The sequence below is a fragment of the Gopherus evgoodei genome, chromosome 1 (assembly GCF_007399415.2).
Source record: "Gopherus evgoodei ecotype Sinaloan lineage chromosome 1, rGopEvg1_v1.p, whole genome shotgun sequence".
In the NCBI taxonomy this organism is placed as follows: Eukaryota; Metazoa; Chordata; order Testudines; family Testudinidae; genus Gopherus; species Gopherus evgoodei.
In genome coordinates this window covers 17871757-17897901 of record NC_044322.1, presented here as the reverse complement: position 1 = coordinate 17897901, position 26145 = coordinate 17871757, and the positions used below count along the sequence as shown (strand labels likewise).

Genomic DNA, 26145 nt, shown 5'->3' with positions numbered 1-26145 from the left:
CACTACTTTTTAAATGGACTAGTATATGTAAAGCAGTACAATGTGTGTGTCTCCAAGCTCTTCATTTCCTTTGTGGCAATTTGAGAGTTATAAAGAAAGGGTATTGTCACATGTAATAAGTATATATGAAAAAACATTATCGGCTGAAAAAGAATGTTTCCTTACCTCTAACATTAAGAGTTTTAAAACTCAAATGTAGTTTTAAAATCTAGTTTCCTTTTCATTTTTACTGCTCATATTGTGATCATCTAGTCTGACCTCCTGCCAGGGCCAATGCAAGGATGTTTCATGCCCTAGGCAAAACTTCCACCTTGCACTCCCCACCCATATCCCCACCCTGAGGCGCCCCCGCCCCTGCGGCAGCTCCCCACCCCCTAACCTCTGCCCTAGCTCACCCCTGCTCCGAGCACAAGCACCCCGAGCACACTGTCGCTGCTTCACTTCTCGCACCTCCCAGGCTTGTGGCGCCAATCAGCTTAGGCACCGCAAGCCTGGGAGGCGGCAGTAGTGAAGCAGCCACAGCGTGCTAGGGATGACACGGGGCAAGGGTGAGCTTGGGCAGGGAGTTCCCCTGGTGCCACCTCCCAGCCTTACTTGCTGCAGGCGGCCCCTCCCCACACTCCCCTGCCCTAGTTCCCACTGCCTAAATGCTGGCAGCAACAGAGACGGCCAAAGATCCGGCCGACGCTGTTGCTGCCGAAGAAAATGGCGCCCCCCCAAATCCCAGCGCCCTAGGCGACTGCCTAGGTCTCCTAAGTGGTTGCACTGGCCCTGCCTCCGGCACATTGCATGCCACAGAATCTCACCCACCCACTCCTGTAATAGATCACTAACCTCACTACCGTTTATGCTGTTTACTTTCGGCACTGCTGTTTCCTTGGACAACGGAAATAAACTAGTCACTTCTCCTAGCAGGCTTGAAGCAGTCCCCCAGTCTTGCATTTGTAAAACTTTGATTTATGGGGATCTTTTACCCTGCACATGTCCCTTTGAGTGTACATGCACACAGAAGAATCTCATTTAGCCAATAAAGCCTAGAACTCTTCTTTGATACAGTATTTTACACCCATAGATTGCAAATTGATTTGCAAAGGCAAGTATCTTTTTACACAGAGTGACCAGAGGGCAAGTGTGAAAAACCAGGACAGGGGTGGGGAGTAATAGGTGCCTATATAAGAAAAAAAACCCAAAATCTGGACTGTCTCTATAAAATTGGGACATCTGGTCACCCTAACACAGAGAAACATAGGCAATTAAACAGATCAGCCATGATTTTCAGAAGTGACTAGTGATTTTTGAATGCTTTGCTTTTTCATACCAAATCTGAAACCCTATAAAGCAGGATGAACTTCAGGAGGTGCAGAGTAGCTGTCCTCTTAAAAGCACCTCCCACTCTCTATGGTGTTAGTACTTCCCTTCCTTACTTGGGTGTCATTGTTGTTAGCCTCATTTTACAGATAGGACACAGAGATTAAGTGACTTTTCCATGGTCACTACAAAGTCTACAACAGGGAGCTGAACTAGGTCTTCCAAATCCCAGGCTAATACTCTAACCACTGGACTATTTTCCTTCCCCCTGACATTTGAGCCACTGTCTCACTTAGAAAAACAAGACAGACTAGACTTTAAACAATCTTAAAGTGAACTTTAAAATTCCAAATTGCATTTTTTTGTTTTTAGGTATGAGCAATTTACTGCAAAGTATCCTCTACCCAACATATTATGCAACTCATGATTTCTAGCCCCTCTCTCGAGCTGTAAAATAGGAATAACACTTCCCTGCCACAGCTGCACTAATAGGACTAGATACTACCATGCTCCAGCAGCACTACTTACTTAAGAGATTAAGGAAAAGACAAATATTACTGCAAATAGGTTAGGGCCCTGCCTTGCTGACCTTCTCAGCCTTGTGGTTTCCACTAAAGTCTGAGGTTTGTTTGTTGAAGGAATGGCATAGAAACTAAAAAAATAGAGAAATGTGCAGAAATCAAAAGAATGAAGTTCTTTCAAATCAAACTGGATCACCTGAGACTGAATTCAATCCATAGTTTAAAATGAAAGCAAACTGGTTAACAGCATAAGAATTTAGGGGTAAGGAGCTAGATAATTTTAGAGCACTGTATAATGCAGCTATAACACTGCCATATACACACACAGAAATGTGAAATATGAAATATAAAAAAATAAAAGCTGTTTAGTAAAAGGGAGAGATTCCCCTTTTCAAGCATTTTTAGGATCAGAGAATATTGTTTGCAGCGTTCAGAACTGTACTGAGACATAAAGCATGAAACAGATGTTAAGATTCCCTCTAACAAAAGGCTAGGAAAAGGCACTGATTTAGTTCAACTCCCTGAGACTGGGAATACATGAGGGAAGGAAAAATTTACCAGAAACAATAGGAGGTGCCTTTGTTTTTCCTTGGAACAGAATCACAGCAAAGTACAAAGGAGACTAGAATGTCAAACAGATGTTAACTGGTTGTCAGGGCAGCTTCACATTGAGCAAGGCCAACACACGACTGTTACGGACTGCTTATGATAAGCTTATTTAAGCAAGCCTAAGAGAACCAAGACCCTTTAAACTACTGTTGTAAAATATTACTGCAACCCCACGATCTATTATATACTAGTGAAAAAAACTCTGAATACTAAGAAATATTAGACTCCCCTTCTGCCCCACCCCCGATCGTGCATCATAACAAATAAAAAGTAAACCCCTTAGGCTAAGTAGGAACCCACCAAGATCCTCCAGTATAAACAGCCTCTGCTGCCCAAACCTTCCTCCTTCTTTCACTCCATTAACAAGTCCTTTGCTTGACATTACAGAATATTAATTTGGGCCCCTGAATTGGCCTGTGATGGCCATTTTAAAAGATAGTTTGAAGTGGAGTGAAGAAAATGAGGCCCGAAGGCTTGCCCCTCCCACCCATTCTCACAAGTGGAATGAAGCATATACCTCTTGGGATCAAGCCCTGCAAGGACTTGGAAGGAAGAGGGAAAATGAACTTATGTCAATTTAGAGCAGTTGGGGATCCGGCCTTTAGACTGTTATGCTGAGCAAAATATAAGAAGTGATCGCTTCTTACTTCTAGTTCCAAGATATTAGTAATGTAAAAAATGTGATTTAGCTGACAGCATTTCTTAAGAATAAGATGAACAGGGTTCAATCTGGTTTCTTTACCGTTAAACAAAAAGCTGCACTACTTCCTAAAATTTGTACAAATATAGTGTACAGCCATTTTAAAATGGGATGTAATTACAAACTGATACAATTACACTTATAAAGATATAGCTACAACATTTGCTTCTTGAAGTTTAATATTTTTTAGCTAGAAAAAACACAAAGATGAGCAGTTGTTTTCAGGTTTTTAATTTTAAATAAGTTTCAGTGGTACTATAAAATCCATGTAGTCTGCTTTGACTTTGATTACTCCACCAATTTTCTTTAGTGGGGTGATTTACTGTATCTTTAAGACATGACTATAGTTGGAAAGGACTTCCAAAGACCTGATTGAAGTTTATGTTTTCCAAAAGAAAGGATTCTGAGCCAGTCGTCTCTGGAAGTTCTCATACCTAGAAAAGACAAAAGTTTGTCACAATTAAAGTGGCTTCCCAATGATGCAACTCAAGAATTTTAGCTTTCAATTTTCCAAACCATTACTGAACAACTAGCCCATATCACAGATTAATTTATCTGTACAGAGGCAATATTTAAAGTATTTCCCCCACACACAGCATGGAAAACTGTTTAAATATAATCTTTCCCCGGATGGTCTTCTCAAATAAATTTGTTAGTCTCTAAGTTGCCACAAGTACTCCTGTTCTTTTTGCGGATACAGACTAACACGGCTGCTGCTTGTTTCCAAGCAGAAACTTCTCAAACCTTGTTTTCCCAGTCTTGCTTAACTTAACAAAACCAAAATATTTCTTGGATTACATATTAAACTACATTATAAGAATATTATTCAGGTTGCAAAGTCAAGCATTCAGACTTTAGAAAATGCCAGGTAAAGGTTGCCCATATACCCTTTATTCTGTCCCCTCTGATTCCATCTTGTGAAATAAATGAGGCTCTTGATTCTTGTGGAAAATATATCTGATTATGTAATTGAAGACTAACGCATGTGTGTCATGTTCCCTTATAATTCATAAGAAGAGCACTAGATAAGTAGTTTGCCATTTTTTCTATGTATGCTGAAACGACAGCAGTTTAAACCCCAACATTTATGTTTTAAGAATATAAGTACACTTCACAAAAATAATGGGCTTTTAGATGCTAACATTCCCTACGGTGTGCTAATGCTTAGTGAAATTAACTATTCACAGACCACCCTACTTTCTCTATTGCTCCCATCTTGGACAAAGAGCATAAGTGATGAAAACAATGAATTTTTATAATCAAAGTTAATAATCTAAGAGGTTCCAAAAACAGGGCAGAATATGAGACTTATTGTGTGACTTTTCAATAAATATACTATAGGCTTTGATCCTGAGAAGCCAAAAAACAAGCTTTGAAATCCTCACTTCAACACAAGCTGTTCACACTTCACAAATCATAATGATGAAATTGTCAACAGCCACAGGAAAGAAACAGTCATCTCTGAAAAGATCTGATGCAACTTCAAATGAGAGCAGAGTGTGAAGCTCTTCAAACTCTTGCTCCAGCTGGGTCAAACTACTAGTACCCTATATGGCTGTGATCAGATTAATAGGTCAATTAAAACTTTTCTCAGCTAAGGAGACTGCTTGATCCTATCCTTCTCTGGTCCACTTCAGTTTTTCTATTTTTTTTTTTTTTTTAAATGTATTGGTATAGCCTGTGCAGACCTCCAGAGTGCCCGTCCTGGCCTAACAATTCATGTTACCCTGACAGCCTGGTTGAAAGCAATGGGTGCATTCCTCCGTCTATGGCTTTTCAACAGATTCAATGAGGCATTTATGTAGTGAACAATGTCCCGTCAGGAGCCTAACTCATTTAACCAAAGGCCAAAAGGACACTTAAGCAAGTCTTCACACCAGAATCCCAGTAGAAGCATAAAGTGTAGCTCCCCAGTGAAATGGACCTCCTACCGCTCTCTGGAAAGGTCCTTTTGCTGGGACTGGGCATCCCTAGGGGTTCTGCCACTCAAGGGCCAGCTTCCCTGTGACAGTTATCAAAACTGTATCAGGACTTCACCAGTCGCTATCCTGACTATTTGCTTAACGCCTTTCCCCTACCTTTTGTTTCTCTTTCAGGGATCTTGCCTTCCTTTATAATTGTACAGTGCCTAGCACATTCTCAATGCTATCAGAATCAAAGGATAAGAATGGACCAGCTACATTCAGGGTAAATCTTAGGATTTAAAATTCAAAGCCCAAAGGAGAACCACTAACTACAGTAGAACCTCACAGATACAAAAAACCTCAAGAATAGACATTGTTCATAACTCTGAAAAAAACGTTATGGTTGTTTTTTTCAAAAGTTTACAACTGAACATTAATACAGCTTTGAAACTTTACTATGCAGAAGAAAAATGCTGTTTTAACCATCTTCATTTAAATGAAAGTTTCCTTACTTTGTAAAATCATCTTATTTCTTTTTTTTTTTTTGTAAGTGGTTTATGTTCAAACACAGTACGGTACTGCATTTGCTTTTCTTTTGGGGGGAGTAGGGGGAGAGGGTGTCTATGCTGCTGCCTGATTGCATACTTCCAGTTCCAAATTAGGTGCCTGGTTGACCAGTCAGTTCATAACTCTGGTGTTTGTAACTGAGGTTCTACTGAATATTAAAAGTCTGTCCCCCAACACTTCCAGACCGACAGTGGCTAGCAACTGTTACCCAAACCAGTTTGGGGCATAATTTTTAACTAATTAGGCTAAACTAATATAACATACTTTGCCATGCCCATGCTAGATGGTCAAACCATGTTCAGGCAGTCAGAATCATTTTTAAGTAATGTTTTAAAACTTAGTCTAGGCCCACATCCTTTGAACACATGTACCCTGGGCCAAGAGGTGATGACTTTGTGGGGGAAGGACTAGGAGTGTTCACACAATGTTGTTAACTAAGTACTCCTGAGAACTTAAGAGACATTGATTGTAGCCCAAGAGGCGGCAGTGTGTTCTGCTTTCCCATGGTCAGTATCATTACAAGGAGCAAAGGCAGCTTCCGGAATCAGCCACATACTGCAGGTAGGGGTTAAACCGCCTGGTAGCGAACAAGAGTGAGATAAGTAGAGTATTTTAATTATCCAAGTTTAGTATTTAAAGAGGCTACATAGAACAGAATACAAGAAACTACTATAGTGTAGCAAAGTCAACAGGAGAATTTTTAGTTACGTATTTTCGAAGTAAGATTGCTGTATGGCATGAAAGTTAATTCAGTGTTAATAAACCCATAATTTTGGTGCCTAGAAATTAGCTTATTGCTTGAGATATTTTCCTTTACCATTTCAGAACCACGTTTGCAGGAATGAAAGCTTCAGAGGGATTTGGTGTCATCTGGGCCTGTGTGACAGCAAACGACGAGGCAAAGTTATAGAAGCTATCCAGCATCTTCTGAGTGAACTGAAATATAAAAAAAAAAACACTGTAAATCAAATCCATATTTAGAACGTTGATTGTGCTTTTGATATCTAAAGTGCTGTTCAAGTGATTAGCTAATCCTTACATCTCACACTGCGTGAATTAAATCTTTCTTTTACAGATGGGGGAAAGGAAGGCAGAGAGGTTAAGTAAAAAGGAAGCCTGTGTTAGAGAGGATTAGATCTAGAGTTACTAGTTTATAGTCCTGCTCTCAGACACCGCCTTTCTCAAGAGATGATCTTTTAGCAACTTAAAAGTATTTTGATTTTTATTCTGTTATTTTTCTTTTCAAAAGATTAGTTTCCTAGAGTAAGTTTCTGAAGGAAAGCCTTAAACGACCTCATGATAAACATAATTAAAATTTGTAAAAAGTCTTTTGGGATTAATGGATGATGTAGTGATAAGACTTGGGCCTTGTCCTACAAACTAGCAAGTTAGTGGCAGCCTACCAATAGCACTTGTTCTTGATGATTTTGCCTACAAGTACCTCATTTTTTGTATTTGCTCACCTCCTGATAATTCCACGTAAGAAGAGGTTACTTACCTTTAACTAGAGGTTCTTCAAGATGTACGGTCCTTATATGTATTTCACCATGGGTTATGTATGTGCACCATGAGCCCGCAGTTGGAGAATTTGAAAGTAGCATCTGTTGGTCTGTGCATGCACCCTGGCTCACCTTATGCTTCTGACCAAGGCAATAAAGGGCAGGGGTGGACCAACAGCCACATCACTTCCTTCTCCACCACAAGTCAGATAAGATCCAAAGTAGAGGGAAAAGAGGAGGGTTTATGGAAACCATATAGGGACCAAAAAACTCAAAAAATATCCAGTTACATGTAAGCAACCTCCTCTTCTTTGAGTGATGGTCCCTATAGTATTCCAATGTGGGTGACCGACAAGCAGTAGAGGAGGGAAGACATAGTTGAACTGGTATGACCAGGGAAAAAGGAGAGTGTCGCCCTGGGAGCAGTAAGCTAGGACTCCCCTGGAGCAACACGTGGCACACTTGTTGTTGGTCCAGAAAGAGAACAGATCCCTGATTGGAGTTCCCCATCATGTGAAAATGTCATGAAGCCCCATGTGGTGAAGCTCTCACTTGTGGTCAATCGCAAAGTGTCTGCAAGCATATTGTGCATCCCCGGAAGGTAGGCTGATCTGATTGCTGATGTACCAGTTCCAGAGATTAACTGCTTCTGCACACAGAGAGGCCAATCTTGCTCACCCTTGTTTGTTGATGTAGAAAGCCATCAGAGTGTTTTCTAACATTATGAGGACATACATGGTGAGAGCTGATGAAAGGAAGAAGGAACTCACATGCCTTCAATAGCACCTGTAATTTCAGGACATTGATGTGCATTCTGGACTCTTGAGATGTTCCTGTTTCCTGCGCCATGTAGTTGCCCACATGGGCTCCCCAACTTAGTAGGGATGCATCTGTAATAATGGCCTTGTCCAGGAAGGAGGGGAGAAAGAGGACCCCAAGCATACCAAGGTGGGACAACGGTACTTAGTGGGAACTTTCAGTGTGAGGCTCATGGAATGGAGGCTTGGAGAGTAAACTGACTGTAGCCATGCCTGAAGGTAACAAAGGTTTTCTCTTGCAAATGGAGTGACAGGTGTGGGGGATGCCAAAGCCACCTCTTCATCTAGTGATGGTAGTCTGGCTGGTTCAGGTGGAACTGCCAGAACCAGAGCATAATACCCTGCCTCCTCTACTGGATCTGGGGATAAATCTGAGGTTCTCTCATAGGGGAGGCAGGTGATGACACTCGTGGATTGGAAAGATTCCAAAGGGGGATACAATATGGCCAGTAGGTGGGGTGACAAGTGATGGCATCAGGTACCAGTGAAACTGAGTCAAGGGAGGTGCTGGTTGGTCCTAGGGTCATGTGGGCCTTGTAGGAAATGGCAGTACAGGAAAAGTGGTTCCACTGATGGTTCCAAGTTTCCTGAGGAAGAAACGGTAGACTCAGGTTCTGATGCTGGTACTGTCAGTGCTGATTGAGAGGTGTACATTTTATATAAGTGGGAGTGATAAATTCCATCCCAGTGGAAGGTCTCTTGGGGGTGATGTTAGCTCCCTAAAAATGGAGAATCCCAATGGAAGGAGGGATTCTGGGCCCAGGACAGAAAAAACATCCTATGGTACAACCATGGATCCAGATCTCCCCGGTGTAACAGGGACTCCTGTTGTCCAGGCCACTGGTGACAGCGATGATGATGGTATCTGGACATAAGATTTCCTCATGAGCCAAGTCGGTGGGTTTGCTTCTAGGCACAGCCGGTATCTTTGGAATGGATTTAGATGAAGATTTAGTCCTATACTTCCTAATCTTCCAACTAGGGCCTGCTGTGGGGTCAGATCCTCCAGCACTGAAGTCACACTTTGCAGCAGGAGGTGCAATCCTTGCTGATTCAGGCCTAGGTACCCGGGGCGGGTGAGGGGGTAGGATGTCCCCAGGCTGGGTCCGATTGAGGCCTCATGGTCAATTCCATGAGGTACTTACAAAGGCAAAGTGCCTGTCCTTCTCGGGTACGGCTGCTGAAGGACAGACAAATACTGGACTGAGTCGCAATGTGGGCCTCTCCAAGACAGCAGAGGCAGCACTGATGGTCATCGCTGACTGAGAAGGCTCGTGGGCAGAAGGTACAGAGTTTGAAGCCCGGAGTACTGGGCATAAGTCTGGTACTCAAATGGGATACGGGGAAGGATGGGGCGGAGGACACTAAAGATTCTGTCCCTTACCATGCCATAGGGAGTAGGGACTAAGGAGGTGGTCAGTCTGCCTTGCCCTTTATCGCCTAGGTCGGAAGCATGAGGCAAGCCAGGGTGCATATGCAGACCAATGGACACTACTTTCAAATTCTCTAACTCCAGGCACACAGAGTGTATGCGTAATCTACAGTGGAATACAATAGGGACTCTCTCTTGAAGAAGAACAAATCAAGTTCAATGCAAGATAATTCAACTTAATTTTAGTTTGATATAAATGAAGATTAAATATAAAATGGAACAACCACCTCTTAAAAACTATGTTTCCAATCATGTCACCCTTTTCTTTTAAAATTACAGGCCAGTTGCAACTGTTCCTTTTGCAAACTGGTCTTTAACTAGTATAGGCAGTCCTCGACTTCACAACGTTCAACTTACAATGAACATCACTTACAAACGTTTCTGAATTGATACCCTGATTTGACTTACAACAATTGGTTTCAACTTTACGATGCTCGGTCCCGCAATGAAGTGTATTGTGTTTCCAACTTACAATGTTTCGACTTACGACACAATTGGCTCCTGAAAATTGTGTTGTAAATCCAAGGACTGCCTGTAATTCATCATAGTCATAATCCCTAGTGTTAGAGCAACCGTATTCCAGAGAAACGGTATGAGCCTTTGCCAGTATAGCTGTGCCAGCAGAGCCACCTAGTGGAGAAATAGTGGAAGATGACAGAAGTTCTGACAGCACAGTTAAAACACCTCCCTGATCAACATTAACTAGCCAACAGAAGTACTCTGCTGTCAATGTAGTTGGATCTGCATGGGGGAGGGGAGGTATCAGCATTGCTGTGTTGCCTAGAGGGTGTGATTTTCCCCCTATACTTCTAGCCAACACAGCTATGCTGGCAAAACTTTGTACTGCAGACTAAGTCTGAAGCACATTTTTACATTTTTGATAACTTGGAATATACTTGTAAAAAGTAACTTGCAAAAATCAAATGCCTCTCCCTTAACAAAAAACGAGGAGGCCTTGTGGCACCTTAGAGACTAACAAATTTACATGGGCATACATCTTATGCCCAAATAAATTTGTTAGTTTCTAAGGTGTCACAAGGACTCCTCATTGTTTTAGCTGATACAGACTAACGCGGCTACCACTCTGAAACCTCTCCCTTAACTGTAACTACCAACAAAAGACATTAGCTGCTTTGTCAATTATCCCATTAGTACATCATCATCTTAGTGGTGCAACAAATAGTAATGGAACATTTGGTGCTTCAGAGAAATATTGCTCAGAAACCATCCTGTTTTTCTCCTCTTCCTCCCCATGCATGTTTAGTGTATTTACATAAAAACTGGATTTCTTTAGGTGTGCCAGTTATACCTGTTGAGTACTCCTCACTTGAAAGTCACTCCACAGTTAGTTGTGATGGCAGACTGGATTATACCTTTATTTGGAGGAAGCAGCAGGAGACATGCCAAACCCACAAAAAAACCTGCAGAAATTGGGCTTGTTTTTGGCTTAATTGGCTTGTGAGTTGCTTGTTGGCTAGTTTTTGGCTTGTAGGTTATTTTTTTTTAAAATCGGCTCCCAGAAAGCAGGGGCAGGGGGGAGGGAGACGGTGCACAGCGGGCCCATCAGTCCCAGACTGCACGCCGGGGTCATCTAGTCACAGTGTTAGGGTTCTTAGGGATTTGCTTGTTTTGGCCTTGTTTTGAAATGGGATTAGCTTGATTTTTGGCTTATTGTGAAAGTCGGGGTGCTTATCTACTGCATGAAATTTGGCAACTATGAGCAGCAGTGAACAGCGTGATCAACACTGCTAATAACTTAGGCTTCTCGAAGTGCTCAATTACAGCTCTTTAGGAGTCACTGATCCTATCACACCACATCCGTTAATTATCTGCAGTGATGTTGATCAAAAATGCCTGAAAAGTTTCTGCAGAACTGAAGCAACAATTTATTGTCTGGATCAAGAAGCCAAAGCAGGGTCTGACCCAAGCAGCTGCCACCGGCATAAATTTCCTGTGGTTCTGCATACTCCTCTTCTTTCTCTGTTCAATTGCCCAGGTAAACATCAAAAACCCATTTACCTCCCACTCTGTCTGAGATGAGCCTGGGGAGGTGGAACATTGCTTAAATCTAGGCCCAAAATACAGCAGTCCTCAGTACAGGGCAGTTTCCCTAGAGAAGAGGAGGGCTTTCAAAGGTACCTTTTCACTGAATGGTCAGGAGACTAGGAGGAGAGAATGGGCCAGAGGTACTGTTCAGAGGTGCTGGAGCAGGAAGAAAGGGTGGTCATGGCAAAGGGAATATATATCCAGTTGAGCATGAAATACATCAGGGTCCCTGCACCAGCAGCAACACTGTGCATAGCATATCACAACAGCAAGAAGCAGGAGGATCCAGCTTGCTAAGGCAGCAGCACAAGCCTGCTGATGGAGATATCACAATATTTGCCTCAAGTCCAGTCCAGCTGCTTTGGCCATTCCCTTTGTTCCCCACGGAACAGCCCTGAGCTTCAATGTGCAGCATAGTCTTGTATCAAGAGTTAATTTCTTCAGAGTATGTTGGTGACAGATTTGGAGCTACTCTATAATAATTTTAAATAATGCATGTTGGTTATTGGAATATTATATGACTACACTGGTTTAAACCGACAAGAGAGTCTGGAAAAACAGGCAGGAAAGAAAATGGCTCAAGATAAGCCATTCCTCAGCAAACACTTCAGCTGTTAAAGGACAATGCCAGAATCACTGGCTCATTATCCTGCTGTACCTATAGGATTGGTTTTAAACAGGAAAGTCAAACCTTGGGGAAACAGAAGAAAAACACAAAAACTATAGTAGGGTTTAAAGGGACCCTCTTTTCAGAAAAGAAGCAGTAGGTGTTCAGGGGAACCAGCCTGAGGCTTGATTTACACTGAAATGTAGTATTGGCATAGCTACTTTAGTCAGGAGTGTGGGGAAAAACATACCCCCTCAACATAGTTATGCCAGCAAAACTCCCATGCAAAAGTGGTGATGTCAATGGAAGAGTGACTTTGTCAACACAGCGTATTGTTTGGGGAGATAGTGTGCCTATAATGATGCAAAAACTCCTGTTGGTATAGGCTGCACCAGGGGGCTATGTAAGCTTAGTCTTTCCAGTGGAGAAACAGCCTGGGACCTAGTGCGGGTGCCTAAAGATGATAGATCTACCTAGGTTAGATCAGGGGACAGTAAGGGGAGGTCTTCACTTAAAATGCTGCATCAGTGCTTAAGAAAAGACGCTTCTATGCTGAGATGGGAGAGCTTCTCCCATTGTCATAGTTAATCCACCTCCTTGAGAGATGATAGCTATGTCGACAGCAGAACCTCTCCCATCAACATAGCACTGTCTATACAGGGGAGATTAGGTCAGTATAACTATGTCACTCAGCAGTGTTGTTTTTCATACCCTTGAGTGACGCAGTTATACCGATATAGGTCCTGTAGGGTAGGCCGCCCGAAGACTCTAGACACACATGTATTAGACTGTTAAAATCTTTCCCCCTCCTCTAGTGCTTTGGGTTTACTACTAAACAAAATAATATTTTTGTTTTAAGAAAACTGTCTAATCACTGTACACAACTGATCACAGACTCCCAAGGGAAGAACCACAACTGCCCAAACTCAGTCAGACCTGCAGGGTAAGCGTAATTGACACACGCAGTAATGTAACTCAGTACCCGGTGTAAAAGTGAAAGAATTGCAAACTTTTGCCCTGAAATTGGTAAAGGCACAAGGCCTAAGGCAAGTGAAGTTCGAGACACCAGGAAGGGGACAGAGGTGCAGCCAGCCCTGCAACTGTGACAGAAGACTTACCTTACTATTTGAGCTAGTATTCCACCCCTAGTGTTTCCCATCCCCCAAGCCTAGGCACTGTATTGAAGGTCCCCCAACAGTTAGGAGCCTAGGGAGTCCTACTTTAGCTATCTTCAAAATGCACCAAAGCTTCAGTTTCAGCTCCTATGATGGAAAGGCTTAAAATATTCTTTTAAAGAAACTTTACTTGAATTATAAATTATGTACATAGAACTACTTGACTGAAGAGGGAAATATACCAGCATTTTATGCAAGAGTAAGTATGTAAACTATGGCAATGGCAAAAAAATACACAATTTCTATATTTTCCTAAGGAAAAATCTCATCTGAAGTATTCTGCTGAATGAACAGACTACCAGATCATGGTTAGCTTGATAACATACAATTGGAGGCTGTAGTTTTGGAACTATTTGTGCCGATTTTTCACACCTGCCCTCCCAGAGAACTTGATTCTTAACTGGCTCTTACACTAATGAGCGAAAGACTGCTAGAAACAATGTTTTTAAAATTACCTGAGTGAATGAGTCTACTGATGATACAGCAGCACTTGCTACAGGAGTCTGCTGGGCCAAATGTTCCAGCAATTCCACTGAGATCCCAATCTGGGCTACAGATGGTGTCTGAGGGATGTTCATTGCTCCAAAGGGGTGTTGGCTGCCTTTCCCTGGAAGAAATAGCACACGCAGCAGAAATGTCAAACTTGGAATCAGCACAACTATTATATTAAGTTTAAGTCACCAAAATTTCTTGCGTGTGAGGTTTCTTATTACTTGCCAAATAGATGTCTCTTTATATACAGAATTATGAAAAATTGTGTACAGCTCATATACTAAGTGTGTGAAAAAATGCAACGGATAATTTTAAAATATAAAAATATCTTTAATCTTACTAATAACTGAGGAATAGACAGATAATCCATAACAGACCCTTACAGGGAAGGAGTTTTGTAAGGAAGAGTTAATCAGTTTTTCAAATCCCCTAAGAAGTAGACTAACCTCCCCACTGAACCAGCTGGGTCACATATTTTTGCAAGATTCAGAAGCGTCTGAACCTCTTGCTATTACTGACTTTTCCAGTACAACAGGGAGTATGATTTTATAGTACTACCCCATCCTTAATATCCTCAGAAATGTTTACAGAAAAATCCAGAACCAACTAGTACTGATGCACAGTCCTTTGGTTCGTTCATTCATTGTATTTATGCCTTGGACCACACAACTATTATGCATTTATTTTTAGATAGCCCCTCATCATGGTCTCTGGATGCTGAATGAATTTTTAAATGAATGTAAATAAACCACCATCTTGAACAGCACCTAGTAGCAAAAAAATAAAAAGGTAACACTTGTGAGGGTTGGTATAATGGTTCACTCCAGTGGTTCACACTGCACTAAGCATGTAGGCAGCTGTTTGAGCGATCTTCAAAGCTATCCCATGTAGCATGCACTGGAGTAATCCAATCTCAGCATTATAAAGCCACCAATGACTGTATCAAGGTCCGCATCAGAAAGAAATGGTTGCAAAATAAAGAGGCCCTGTTGGTCACAAAAGCCATTAGAGAATCCATTAACAATCTGGCTGAAAAGCACTAATAAATAGCAAACCTTTTGTACAGGCATCATCCCAGAGCTCCAGCATCACTTCTGACTCTTCTAAATTGAGTTTTAATCAGCTCTAAACACAAGTCTCCGGGGCTCACCAAAAATAAAGACAATCTAAATTCACTGAAATCTGTCACTGCCTCCTGTGTATGGGAAGCCATAGAGAATGCCTGAAATGCCATTAGATGTGAACAAGACACAGCTGCACATAAGTTCCAGTAAATGTTGTAGAAGAACATCCTCCCAATAAAGAAGCAACTGCTCATTACCAGCCTCTGGATCATCTCATCAGGGAAGAGCAGAGCCATTCAAGAGCTATGCCATAGTCCACACACCAATAAGTGGTATCACAAGCTGCTGACTGGGCTAAACGATGACTACACCACCATGTGACCTAGCTCAATTGCTAAAATCTCAGCCAGTGAGACTAGCACAAGTCTCTGCCTACCCCAACTCAAAGGAATCAAGGAAATCTGAAGACGCCAGAAGACAGTTAATTCTTCAGCAAAGGCCTAAATCATTAGTATGAGGAAGCAGGTACCCTGTCCTTCCTTAGGGAAGCACATCCAAAACTCTCCATTATCACTCACTTCTGAAAAAGCAGGGGAGAGCATGGCCTATGTAGAAACTCAATTAAGAGTCTGTTAATTTTCCATGTAGCACTGCAATCTGCAATAAAGAAAGTCTAGCAGTTACATTATCTACCATCTCTACTGTATACTACACGTAGATTTGTTTTTCCAAATAGTAGCTACTGAGCTCAGGAAGAGATGATCCAACTCACAAGAGACCTTCTTAGTTTAACCCAATCCAAACATATCAAGTGTCTCAGCACCAAAAAAGGCAGCTGTCCAAGCTCTCTCACTACCTCTTGGTGGTCTAACCCACCTACACGCTGTTGCCCTTCTCTTTCCTAGTCGCCTCAAGCATCACCTCCTCAACTGAGATCTGTTTGACACATACATGCACACCTTCAGATCTCATACAGCTTCCTTAACCTGATTCCATAACTGAATATTAAAATCTGTAAAGTCTCCCATGAGAAAAGCACATACAGGTCCTTCAATACGTAAATTTAGCACAAGGCAAGTAACCCACTACTTAGAAATACCTGGAGAGCATATTTACTTAAAGTCAGCCTGTGCTGCAGAGAGACATCACAGCCCTTTGCTTTATATAATTAGGTTCTACAGCCATTCAAAGCCATTGGAAACCAGACTAACTGAAGATCATATTCAAATTCCAACTCTATCCAGTTTTCTGTAATTAAAAATGCTGATAGCAATGAAGTTGGTACAATTCTCCATATCTTTATGATCAGGATGTTAAATTTACAATTCCTTTTCCTTTGAACAAATCAGCTTTTCATCTGTATAAAACAATCCAACAACTTTAGAAATATACTAGTGCTTAAAATAATCAGAGGCCATCAGTGTACTTTAAACCATAAAGCGTACCCATCCTTCCACTTGATATGCAAGTCCAGACCCTCTTTGGATTGCCAGCTCCTCTACGCAATGCTCCAGCATGCATAATTGTTAGCATTGAACACAGCACAGAACAGATACTCAAGATTTGTCCACTTGAGAGGATAAAATAAAGTTATCCTTTTCTGCTTGTGGATTATATTCTACCATCACAACCCCTATAAAATACATGTGTTTTGAGTGCCTCGCTCTTCTATTCACAACATATAAATCAAATTCCAAAGAACATGCAATATTTCAAAGTATTTCTCAAGATACAGACTATTAAATATTTTTGCATTCACAATTTTGTCGCTACAGCAATGTTGCAAAAGATTGCAACATTTCAGGAAACAAGCAAGCAGGGATAGGCTCTTCATACTGATCTCCCACTTCTCTTCCTTTATCCAACTTTTAGCCACAGCAGTCAGCCATTTCAGAGCGCTTTCAGGCTTTGAAATTAGTTTGGGTAAAATGTAAGTTGTATGTTTATTCTCTAGCCATTTCCATTTATCAAATGCAGACATGGTTTTACACCACAAGTTTTGGGAGGAGGAGACTAAAGATTGATGTAAACCACCACAGCACCAGATAGCACAAAGTTAGAGGGAGCAAAATGGTGACCTATACCTCTAAATATTAACATTTGTCATCTCATGTCTACAATCAGACTGTAGCTCTTTGGTGCCAAGAGCACAGTTTTCCTCTTTCACAGCAAAGTGCCTAGCACTTTTAGGCACAGCAAAAAAATAAATAAAAGCAAGCTTCCCCATTTCATGAGGGAAGCATCATCTTTACACTCTCTTTCCTGGTGAGAGTCAAATATAATTTGTTAGTCACTGTTTAAAGGGAGCTTTGGAAGCTGGCACACAAAGTGAGCGGACAGCTGCAAGCAGTTGCACTTGCTATAGTGTTACCAGCTGCTTCTGCTCTAAAGATCTGGTGGCTGGCTACAACTGATGGGAGAGGTAGCATCTTTCATCAGTGCCATTTTGTTCTCATTTAGGTTTACTGCTTTTGGTCTGCACCTTTTCCTTATGGCATTCCTACCTGACCAAAAAAAGGCCACGAAAACAGCATAGCAAAGACAATCTTGAAGACTTGCTAGATAAGTTCCTGACCTTTGGACCCATGGCTAGCAGGAAAGGAAGCATTCAGACCTCAGCATTGCTGTGCCAAGAAGTTCTAGACGCTGATACATCATTGGATCCCAGTACAAGTATCCACAAGAATCATTTCAAAGTTTCTAAACTCAGCTAGGAATGTAGTCAAAATTGATCTTCTCAGTTTTGCTACTGGAGAATAAGCAAATCCTAAAAGGGGATCACAGTATCAAGCAGAAAAAGTCAAATGCTGCAGTGAGCTTGAAAGCAGAGGACATCTTCTGAAGATTTAAGTGATAAGACCCAGCATCAGTTCAGTTAGGCATGACAAGGATATTTAAGTGCCTAATCCAAAGCTAAGGGCACTTAACTCTACTGGGTGCTTATTGTACCAGAACTGGTACTCAGAGCCTTTGTTACTAAATGCACTTACAAACGGTAGATTTCATCAGAAAAAGAGTAAAATTTACCATTACTAAAAAGATCTGCTCACTTTTCCCAAAAGTGTACATTTATTTCCTTTTTACTCCTGTTTGTTTTGCAGAGGCAATAAAGCTTTGGCAATATGAGGAAGTTTCTAATCTGGCAGTTAGATCACGCCCCACTGCAGAATCCTTACCATTGGTGAAGATGCAGGATCCCAAAAGAGCAACAGATTGCCTGTCAAATCCCTGGAGTTTACAGGCTTGGTAACAACCAAAACTTTTATATCAACTGAGTTGATGAAAGATAAAACATTCCTGAGATGACATTGTTTTTACTTTGTTCAGAGTATATCACCATTTTCTCTAACTTTTGAGATCCAAAAGTTACATCAGCAGTGGTCAGAGCAGCATGTTTGGTTTTTCACCTTTATTAGGCTGCAGGAAAGGGACCTGGAGCAGTGGATGACCCTGCTTTACTTCTGAGATCCAGAAGCAGCCTGCTCTTTCAGCCCAACTACCCGCTGCTCCAGCTGCGAGAAGTTTACTCCCATAGCCATTGGTTAGGTGGACATATACACATTTAGTATTGCAAATGGACTGCATTTAATACAAAACATTCCCTTCATGTTATTGAAAAGGATGAAGAACCTATCTGTAGATTTGATAGAGGGATCAAAAGGGAAAAAATACAGATGTATCATTAAACAGAAAGACCTTTTGATTTCCTATTAAAAATTCTGATCTACTTAGGTTACCTGAAAATCCTTTAGGGAGAAGCCAGAAATATTCCCCTGATTAGTGTCTTTTGGTAATATGGGGATAAAAATTGCCCACAGCAATCTTGGAAAAGCAGGTGAATCATTACCATGGTCACCGTGTTCATATTTTTCAAGACATTGCTAGAGCCACTTAGGCCTACAGAAGATAGACAATTTCTTTATTGAGGGACTTCTGATTTGAAGCTAAATATGGTTGCCTTGTTTCCAGCCAAACTGAAAAGAAAAAGATTTAGATTTTATCATTATTACAATGATTGTCAGCATTCATGTTAACTAAACCTCAAAAAAAGAGGGAACAAAAGAAGGTAAAGAGGTAGGAAGTCTAGGTATATTAAGAGCGATTACATCTATATAACTAAGGTCTTCCCTTTTCTTAAGTCCTTCTAATTGACAAAGTAGGATAATTTCTGTAATTAAATCTACCAATAACTTATTTTGATATTGTGGCTTATGGTCTAGACTTCACAATCACTTGGTAGCAAAAGAGTAGTTAAAGGTTCTGTCAGGACTTCCAACTCTAACAATCACACTCTTATACCTTTCGGAAGTGCTTTTCTTGCCATGATTGATTTCAAATAAAGTGATTTTTTATTTTTATTTTTTAAAGAAACAAAAGAATTCTTTCATCTGCTTGACTTACTGGGGTGCAAAAACAGATACTTTCCACATCAAGACTTTTAACCCATCAATAATACAAACCGCTGTATAAAGATTCTCAAATTGTCATGCAACTAGTTTAGCGTAATCTCAATTATAGAAGATTTTCTGGGAAGTTTAGAAATTAGAAAATTAAACAACAGAAAGAAATTAATGTAATTTTGAGCGTACTCAAACATCTAAGATTTTAAGCAGACATTAAAATGTATAGTTTCTCTGCACGGCCTGAGAGGGCTGCTGCTGGACCAGTCCGCTGGAGAAAGATTGTAAGTGTCTCGTTGAAACACAGCTGCATCATCCAAAGAGGTCCAAATTAGAGGTCCATTCCTGCAATCTTTTACTCAGGCAAGACTCCCATTGGTTTAATTGGGAACTGTAACCAACTACAGTTGGGACTACAGGATCAAGTACTAGTTTCCACACTTTCTATTTCTGTCCTCATTACTTTCTCTGATGTGCTGTTATCTTTTTCACCCACCTTTACAAAAATGTCTTCCTGCCCTTACCTCAGTGAGGTGTGACCTTTAAAGCTTAATTAGAAGGAAAATATTCACAGGCATGGGCAGTTTTGCTCTCTCTCTCTCTCTCTGGAAACTAAACTAGAGAGAAATCTTTGTCAATGCAATTTTAGTGTATACACAAAGAGTCAAAAATGCATTAGTGAAGTTCCCATAACAATAACACAATTGCACACACTATATTAATGTACACATTTAATAGTCCAACTAGTCCTCATAATTATGTGCAATTTGGGCAAGTTAGTTACCTTGTGAAAGCTAACTTCTATATTCCCTGACTTTATGCTTAAGTGTGATCTTAAGTTGTGGCAGGTAGGCGATTTTGAATTTTCTCTCTCACAGCTGTACTGCTTGGCCTTAAACCCATTTAAGTTTTACCACTCCCATCCACTTGAGTCTTTTTTTTTTTTTTTTTTGCTACCCCATGGCCATTAGGCAAGTAAAAACCCAGTCCAAGTCACAACTGAACAGACTTTATAACCAGTTACTGGCATAGTTAGCTCTAAACACAAGCTGCATTTGCACAACACATGGTTACAAATGTTTAGTTGCCTTGTTACTAGATTTTGCTTCTGTCAGAGAGCTAGGTTGGCACAGGATTGCCTTCCTGTATACAATTCAGCATGTGTTTAGATTTTCTACAGCACGGACAAGACTCCCAAATGTGCCAGTTTGGCCAGTAATCTTTCCCCTCAGCTCCATGTACAGTACGACATTTTAAAGAGCATCACCAGTCTTCCTATGACTGGCACTGCTCACTGAGTACCTCCCTGAGCACCTTATCTCCTGTTGAGGCAACGCAGGACAGCTGTCTAGATTTTCCCAAAGTGCACCAATAGAAACCCAGATAGGCAGACTGGTAACTGTAGGTGCACTAACCCAGTTGTGACAGTAAAGTTGCTGTATAAATACAAGCTGAATCGTGTTACTTGTAACTGGTCATGTGACCATGCCTCCAACTGGTTATATCAGTTAGAAATTGTGAGATTATATGAAGGGTTCTCCTAGCCCTCTCAGTAGGATTTATCCCTCTGCATTTATACCATGGATGATGTCATTAATTTTGTATCTTTATGACACTGAGCACAAGTTATTTTGGGGATTGCTATATGTTGGGATTCTTGGGGATAGGGTAGAGGGAGAGGAAGTAGCATCAAAGTAAATTGTGATTCTACTCCAAGCATGGATTTGTGGGGTAGCATTTATCTCAACTACAACAGGTATCTTATCCAGTTTACAAGAAGCAACAGTATAACTGCAAGCCTTGCAAACTCAGTTGCAGAGCCCACAGCCAAGGTCTGGCTTTTTGACTGACTTCAACAATAAAGATTCTACAACCAAAACTTAGATTTCTTGAATATCATCAGTACAATTGTTAAAGACTCCAATTTGCTCCGCCAAATTTAAGTTGGCTCTGCAGCACTAAGAGTAGTAAAAACATATTTTACTCAATAAAGTGAGCAGATATGACTAAATATACATAGAACAGATCTAGCATCTGACTGTTGGGTCTTACCCACATGCTCAGGGTCTAACTGATTGCCACATTTGGGGTTGGAAAGGAATTTTCATCCGGATAATATTGGCAGAGACCCTGGGGGGTTTTCACCTTTCTCTGCAGCATGGGGCATAGGTCACCTGCAGGTTTAAACTAGTGTAAATGGTAGATTCTCTGTAACTTGAAGCTTTTAAATCATGATTTGAGGACTTCAGTAACTCAGCCAGAGGTCACAAGTTTATTACAGGAGTGGGTAGGCAAGGTTCTGCAGCCTGCATTGTGCAAGAGGTGACTACATAATTATGATGGTTCCCCCCACCCCCCCTTGCCTCAAAGTGTACAAGTATACGTTTTTCCAATCATTAGTTACCCTCAATGTTACAAATTTACACCTTATTTCCAGTCTGACTTTGCCTGGCTTCAATCTCCAGCCATTGGATTACATTTACCTTTCTCTGCTAGACTGAAGAGCCCGTTACCAAATGACTTTTCCCCAGGTAGGTTCTTCTAGACTGTAATCAAGTCACCCCTTAACCTTCCTTCTTCAAGCTAAATAGATTGAGCTCCTGGAGTCTCTCACTATAGGACTGGTTTTCTAGCCCTTTAATCATTCTGGTGGCTCTTCTCTGAACCTTCTCTAATCTAGCAACATCCTTCTTGAACTGTGGACAGCAGAACTGGACACAGTATTCTAGCAGCAGTCAAACCAGCGCCAAATATAAAGGTACAATAACCTCTTTACTCCTATTCAAGATTTCCATTTATACATCCCAGTATCACATTACTCCATTTGGCCACAGAATCATGCTTGTGTTCAGCTGATTAGCCACCTCCACATCTCTATCAGAGTGTTTGCTCCCCAGGACAGATTCCCTTATCCTTGCTCCATTTGCATTTTACTAGATTAAAACAGTTTGCTTAAGATCATTTTACTAAGCGCTCTAGAACTCTCTATATCAGCTGCCTGTCCTCTTCATTATTTACCACTCACTCACTCAATTTTTGGATCATCCGTAAACTTTATTAGTGACTATTTTGGTTTTCTCACAAATAGTGTAAGGATTACTTCTTGGCCTTTTGAAACACACCTGCTCAATGATTCCCCATTTATATTTTGAAATCCATCAAGTAGCTCGTTTTTAATCCATTTAACATGTGCCATGTTAATTTTCTACGCTTCTAGTTTTCAAAGTTTCCATGTGAAAACTGCCTGCAAACTCTGAAGAATGAAAAACCACATTGCCACAAGCATTCATTTACAATCAGATACTACAACAGCCAATTTTGATGAACTGTTTAGAATACAGACTGATTCTTGCCTGCATATTTATACCTGCCTCTGGAAATTTCCACTACATGCATCTGACAAAGTGGGTATTCACCCACGAAAGCTTATGCTCCAAAACGTCTCTTAGTCTATAAGGTGCCACAGGACTCTGTCACTTTGTTTAGAACAGGGATTGGCAACCTTTCAGAAATGGTGTGCCAAGTCTTCATTTATTCACTCTAATATAAGGTTCTGTGTGCCAGTAATACCTTTTATACATTTTTAGAAGGTCTATAATAAATATATGTCTACAATATATAACTAAACTATCGTTGTATGTAAAGTAAATAAGGTTTTAAAAATGTTTAAGAAGCTTCATTTAAAATTAAATTAAAATGCAGAGTACCTCAGACCGGTGGCCAGGACCGGGCAGTGAGAGTGCCACTGAAAATCAGCTAGCGTGCCGCCTTTGGCATGCATGCCATAGGCTGCCTACCCCTGGTTTAGAATATAAGTGATAGGTCTACGAAGAGCCACTTGAAAAGATACATATATTTGGCTTTTCAAGTAGCATTGCAGTGTATAGCATGTCACACGATGGGATCCTGGTTTATGAATAAGAACGTAAAAATGGGCATATTGGTTCAGACCAATGGTCCATCGAGCCCAGTATCATATCTTCCAACAGTGGACAGTGTCAGATCCTTCAAATAGAAAGAACAGGGCAATTACTGAATGATCCATCCCCTGCTGACTAGTCCAGTCTGGCAGTCAGATAGTTAGGGACACTCAAGAGCATGGGGCTACATCCTTGACCATCTTGGCTAACAGCTAGTGATGGACCTATCCTCCATGAATTTATTTAATTCTTTTGGGGAACTCAGTTACAATTTTGGCCTTCACAACATCCCCTGGCAATGAGTTCCACAAGTTGACTGTGCATTGTGTCAAGTAGTAATAGGGCTCCTAGATGCTACATAATACAAATAAAAAAAAATAACACAATATGTTCTAAGATCTCATTAGATTTATTCATTAGAGACTAAACAGCCACTTCATTGTCTAACTGCTTTGTTGTTTAACTGCTATATTTCACTGCTCTTACCAGATTTTAAACCAGAAATTTTGAAGATGGCACTTGGCTTCTCATTGGTGACAAACCCCAGGAGTTGCCATACTGCCATCCCACTCTGGTCAGGAAAGCAGAAGTAGACAGATCCTCCCATGCCGTCTGGAAATGGGATAGTTCCCAGCATAAAGACCACCACATGGTTGATGTTTTCATAGTCAGGCAAGTCAAATACAAACTTATCCTGGGCCACCTGTTGTGCCACTGCTTGCACCTAGAATATAAAACCAAGTTTTAGTTTAGAAATCTTGATTTTTGAGAACCTGTGAGCCTTCTTTTCTGAAATCCATCTAGTGTTTGAAAGAAGGGGAAGTGAGGTACATGCCAGTTTTAGTTATAAACAGACAGCATGAAAAACACAACCACATGGGAACTGTGCAATAGGCTGCTAACAAGGATTCACGGCCCTTGTTCTAGCTACAGAGGCTTTATATCACACCTAGGGCTGTAGTATTAGAGTACCTTAGCTCCCCATGTGGACAGTGGTAAAATATGGTGCAGAAGAAGTCACCAAGTCTATAAAGCAGTGGCTGTCAACCACATAGCTAGCAGAACCCTAATCATAGAAACCTCCTTAAGTAAGAGGTAAGATATGACTTTATGCATTTAGTTCAAGGATGGCTAAAGGTCAGGGCACATAGCCACCCTTGCCTTTATTACCAAGTTCATGTACATGACACATCAGTACATGCATCTTGACACAGGTAGCTCCTACTCAGAACAAGCCATAACACAAAAATGCTTGGCCCTGTCTATTGCCTCCCATATGCCCAAAAATCTGTATTATCAAACACAGCTGCAGTCTGCTGCAATTTGGGGCAATCTACTGGCAAGGTGACATTACCCATCCCTTAGCCAATAAAATTTGGGTGCCATCCTGTATGAGGGGAAGGAAGGCACACTAGGATGGGGTCTGCACAGAACTTGAACATCTGAACAGGGAGGAAAACACAAGGACACATTTCATTTATGCAGAAGCTGCTCTCAAAAGGCAACAATGGAAGATAAAAATCTGAGCCATCGCAGCTTGGAACCTGCCCTCCACAGTATTGCCCCTCCCAAACTTCCTCACAACCAAGGCTATCACCAGGCATAGCCCACACCCCTCCCTAAATTGAGCCCAGCACACTCCTCAGGGTCCTCCCCCAGACACACACTCCTGCACTCCACAGGCTGCTAAACGCCCCCACTCCTGCAGATCCTCCCCCAGAAATACTCTCCATAGGCTGAGCCCCCAACTTTCCCCACACACACAGGATCCCTCCTAGACACCCCCCGCACTCCATAAGCTGAGCCCCGCCCCCACCACGCCTCAGGATCCTCCCCCCCAGACACCCCTTGCTCCATAGGCTGAACCCCCCACTCCTGTTCTCCCCCAGACACTAACCCTCCCCCCCCGGATCCTCCCGAGCTCACTCCCCTGAACCCCGCCCCCAGCGGCCCTCCAGGCCAAGCTGCCCCAGAACAGTCCGAGGTCTCCCGCCCGGCCCCTCCGGCCGCGGCCCATGGGCCCCTCCCCCACACTAGTCTCTCCAGAGGCTCCACCCAGCCCGCCAAGGCCCCTCCCCTCCGGAAGCGCCGCCCTGCTAGGCCCCGGGGAACCGCTCACCAGCCTACCCGCCACCAAACAGCCGAACATGGCGGCAGTCGCGGAGCCCTACAGCCGCAGAAGCTTCGCGAAACACCGGACCACTCCGCAGCCTACATAATGCCTGGACCCCCCACCCCGGAAACAGCCCCTGCCTGTGACCCCTGGGTATGGCACTACTTCCGGGGAAGGGGCGGGGCTTCGTCTATGCTCGTCCTGCGGCCTACACATCCCAGTATGCACCGCGTTTCCGGAGATGCATCCCGGGACTTGTAGTCCCAGGCTGAGCCGCGGGTGGATAGGGAAGTGCATGCTGGGACATGTAGTCTGTCACCTATCGCCCCGCTCCGAGAGCTGTGGAGCAATGCATGCTGGGATATTTATTGTTAGTCCGGTCCCTGCTGGGTTATACAGAGAGCGTGCTAGGGCCTCTGATTTGTAGGGGTGGCCGTGTCTGTATCAGAGGTGAGAGCTGGTGGTGCCTGCTGCATTCGGGACCTGTATCTAGCTGTCAAGAAGGTCCTTCAGGGAGGAGTTGAGGTAGATGACTGGTACCCTGACATACAAGAGCAAAGCATCATTCCGCATTGTGATCATGCGGGCAGGTTGCAAGGACACAAATTCGCATTGCATCTATTCATCAAGATGTTGCATCAGGTTCTGGGGGCCTTGTACTGCCCTTGACGTGTTTCAGAAGCCATTAAATTTGCACAGGCTTTGCCGGTAAGAGCCACATGGAGTAACAAATACACATGCAAACTAGAGCTCGTGAAGCACAGTTCTCCAGCAGTTTATCTTCATCTCTTGCAATTCCTTCAACATGCTCTCTCCTGATACCTAAAACTAATATTTGTGAAGGCACAAGGAGCAGCTACGAATAAACAACAACCTGCTGTCCTGTGACTTAGCTCACATCCTCAAGTGGAGAAAATAAGCAAAGTCTCTCAAGTGGGGCTGGACCTATCATCCCTTAAAGAGCCAATGC

The 26145-nt window shown here is 42.1% G+C and overlaps 1 protein-coding gene across 2 annotated transcripts; it reads right to left on the bottom strand.

The window, feature by feature from the left end:
* Nucleotides 1-3351: 3351 nt before the first annotated feature.
* HIKESHI (heat shock protein nuclear import factor hikeshi) lies at nucleotides 3352-25325 on the bottom strand. 2 transcript variants are annotated; one of them, XM_030558861.1, is made up of 5 exons: nucleotides 25182-25325; nucleotides 23549-23786; nucleotides 13642-13793; nucleotides 6427-6545; nucleotides 3352-3572 (listed from the first exon to the last, which is right to left on the bottom strand). In XM_030558861.1, exons 1-5 carry the CDS (start codon nucleotides 25209-25211, stop codon nucleotides 3518-3520), a joined length of 594 nt encoding a protein of 197 aa, XP_030414721.1. In that variant the 5' UTR covers nucleotides 25212-25325; the 3' UTR covers nucleotides 3352-3517. The 2 variants fall into 2 exon arrangements, with proteins under 2 accessions (XP_030414721.1, XP_030414730.1); XM_030558870.1 differs by having other exon boundaries at nucleotides 25190-25325.
* Between the last annotated feature and the right edge of the window lie 820 nt (nucleotides 25326-26145).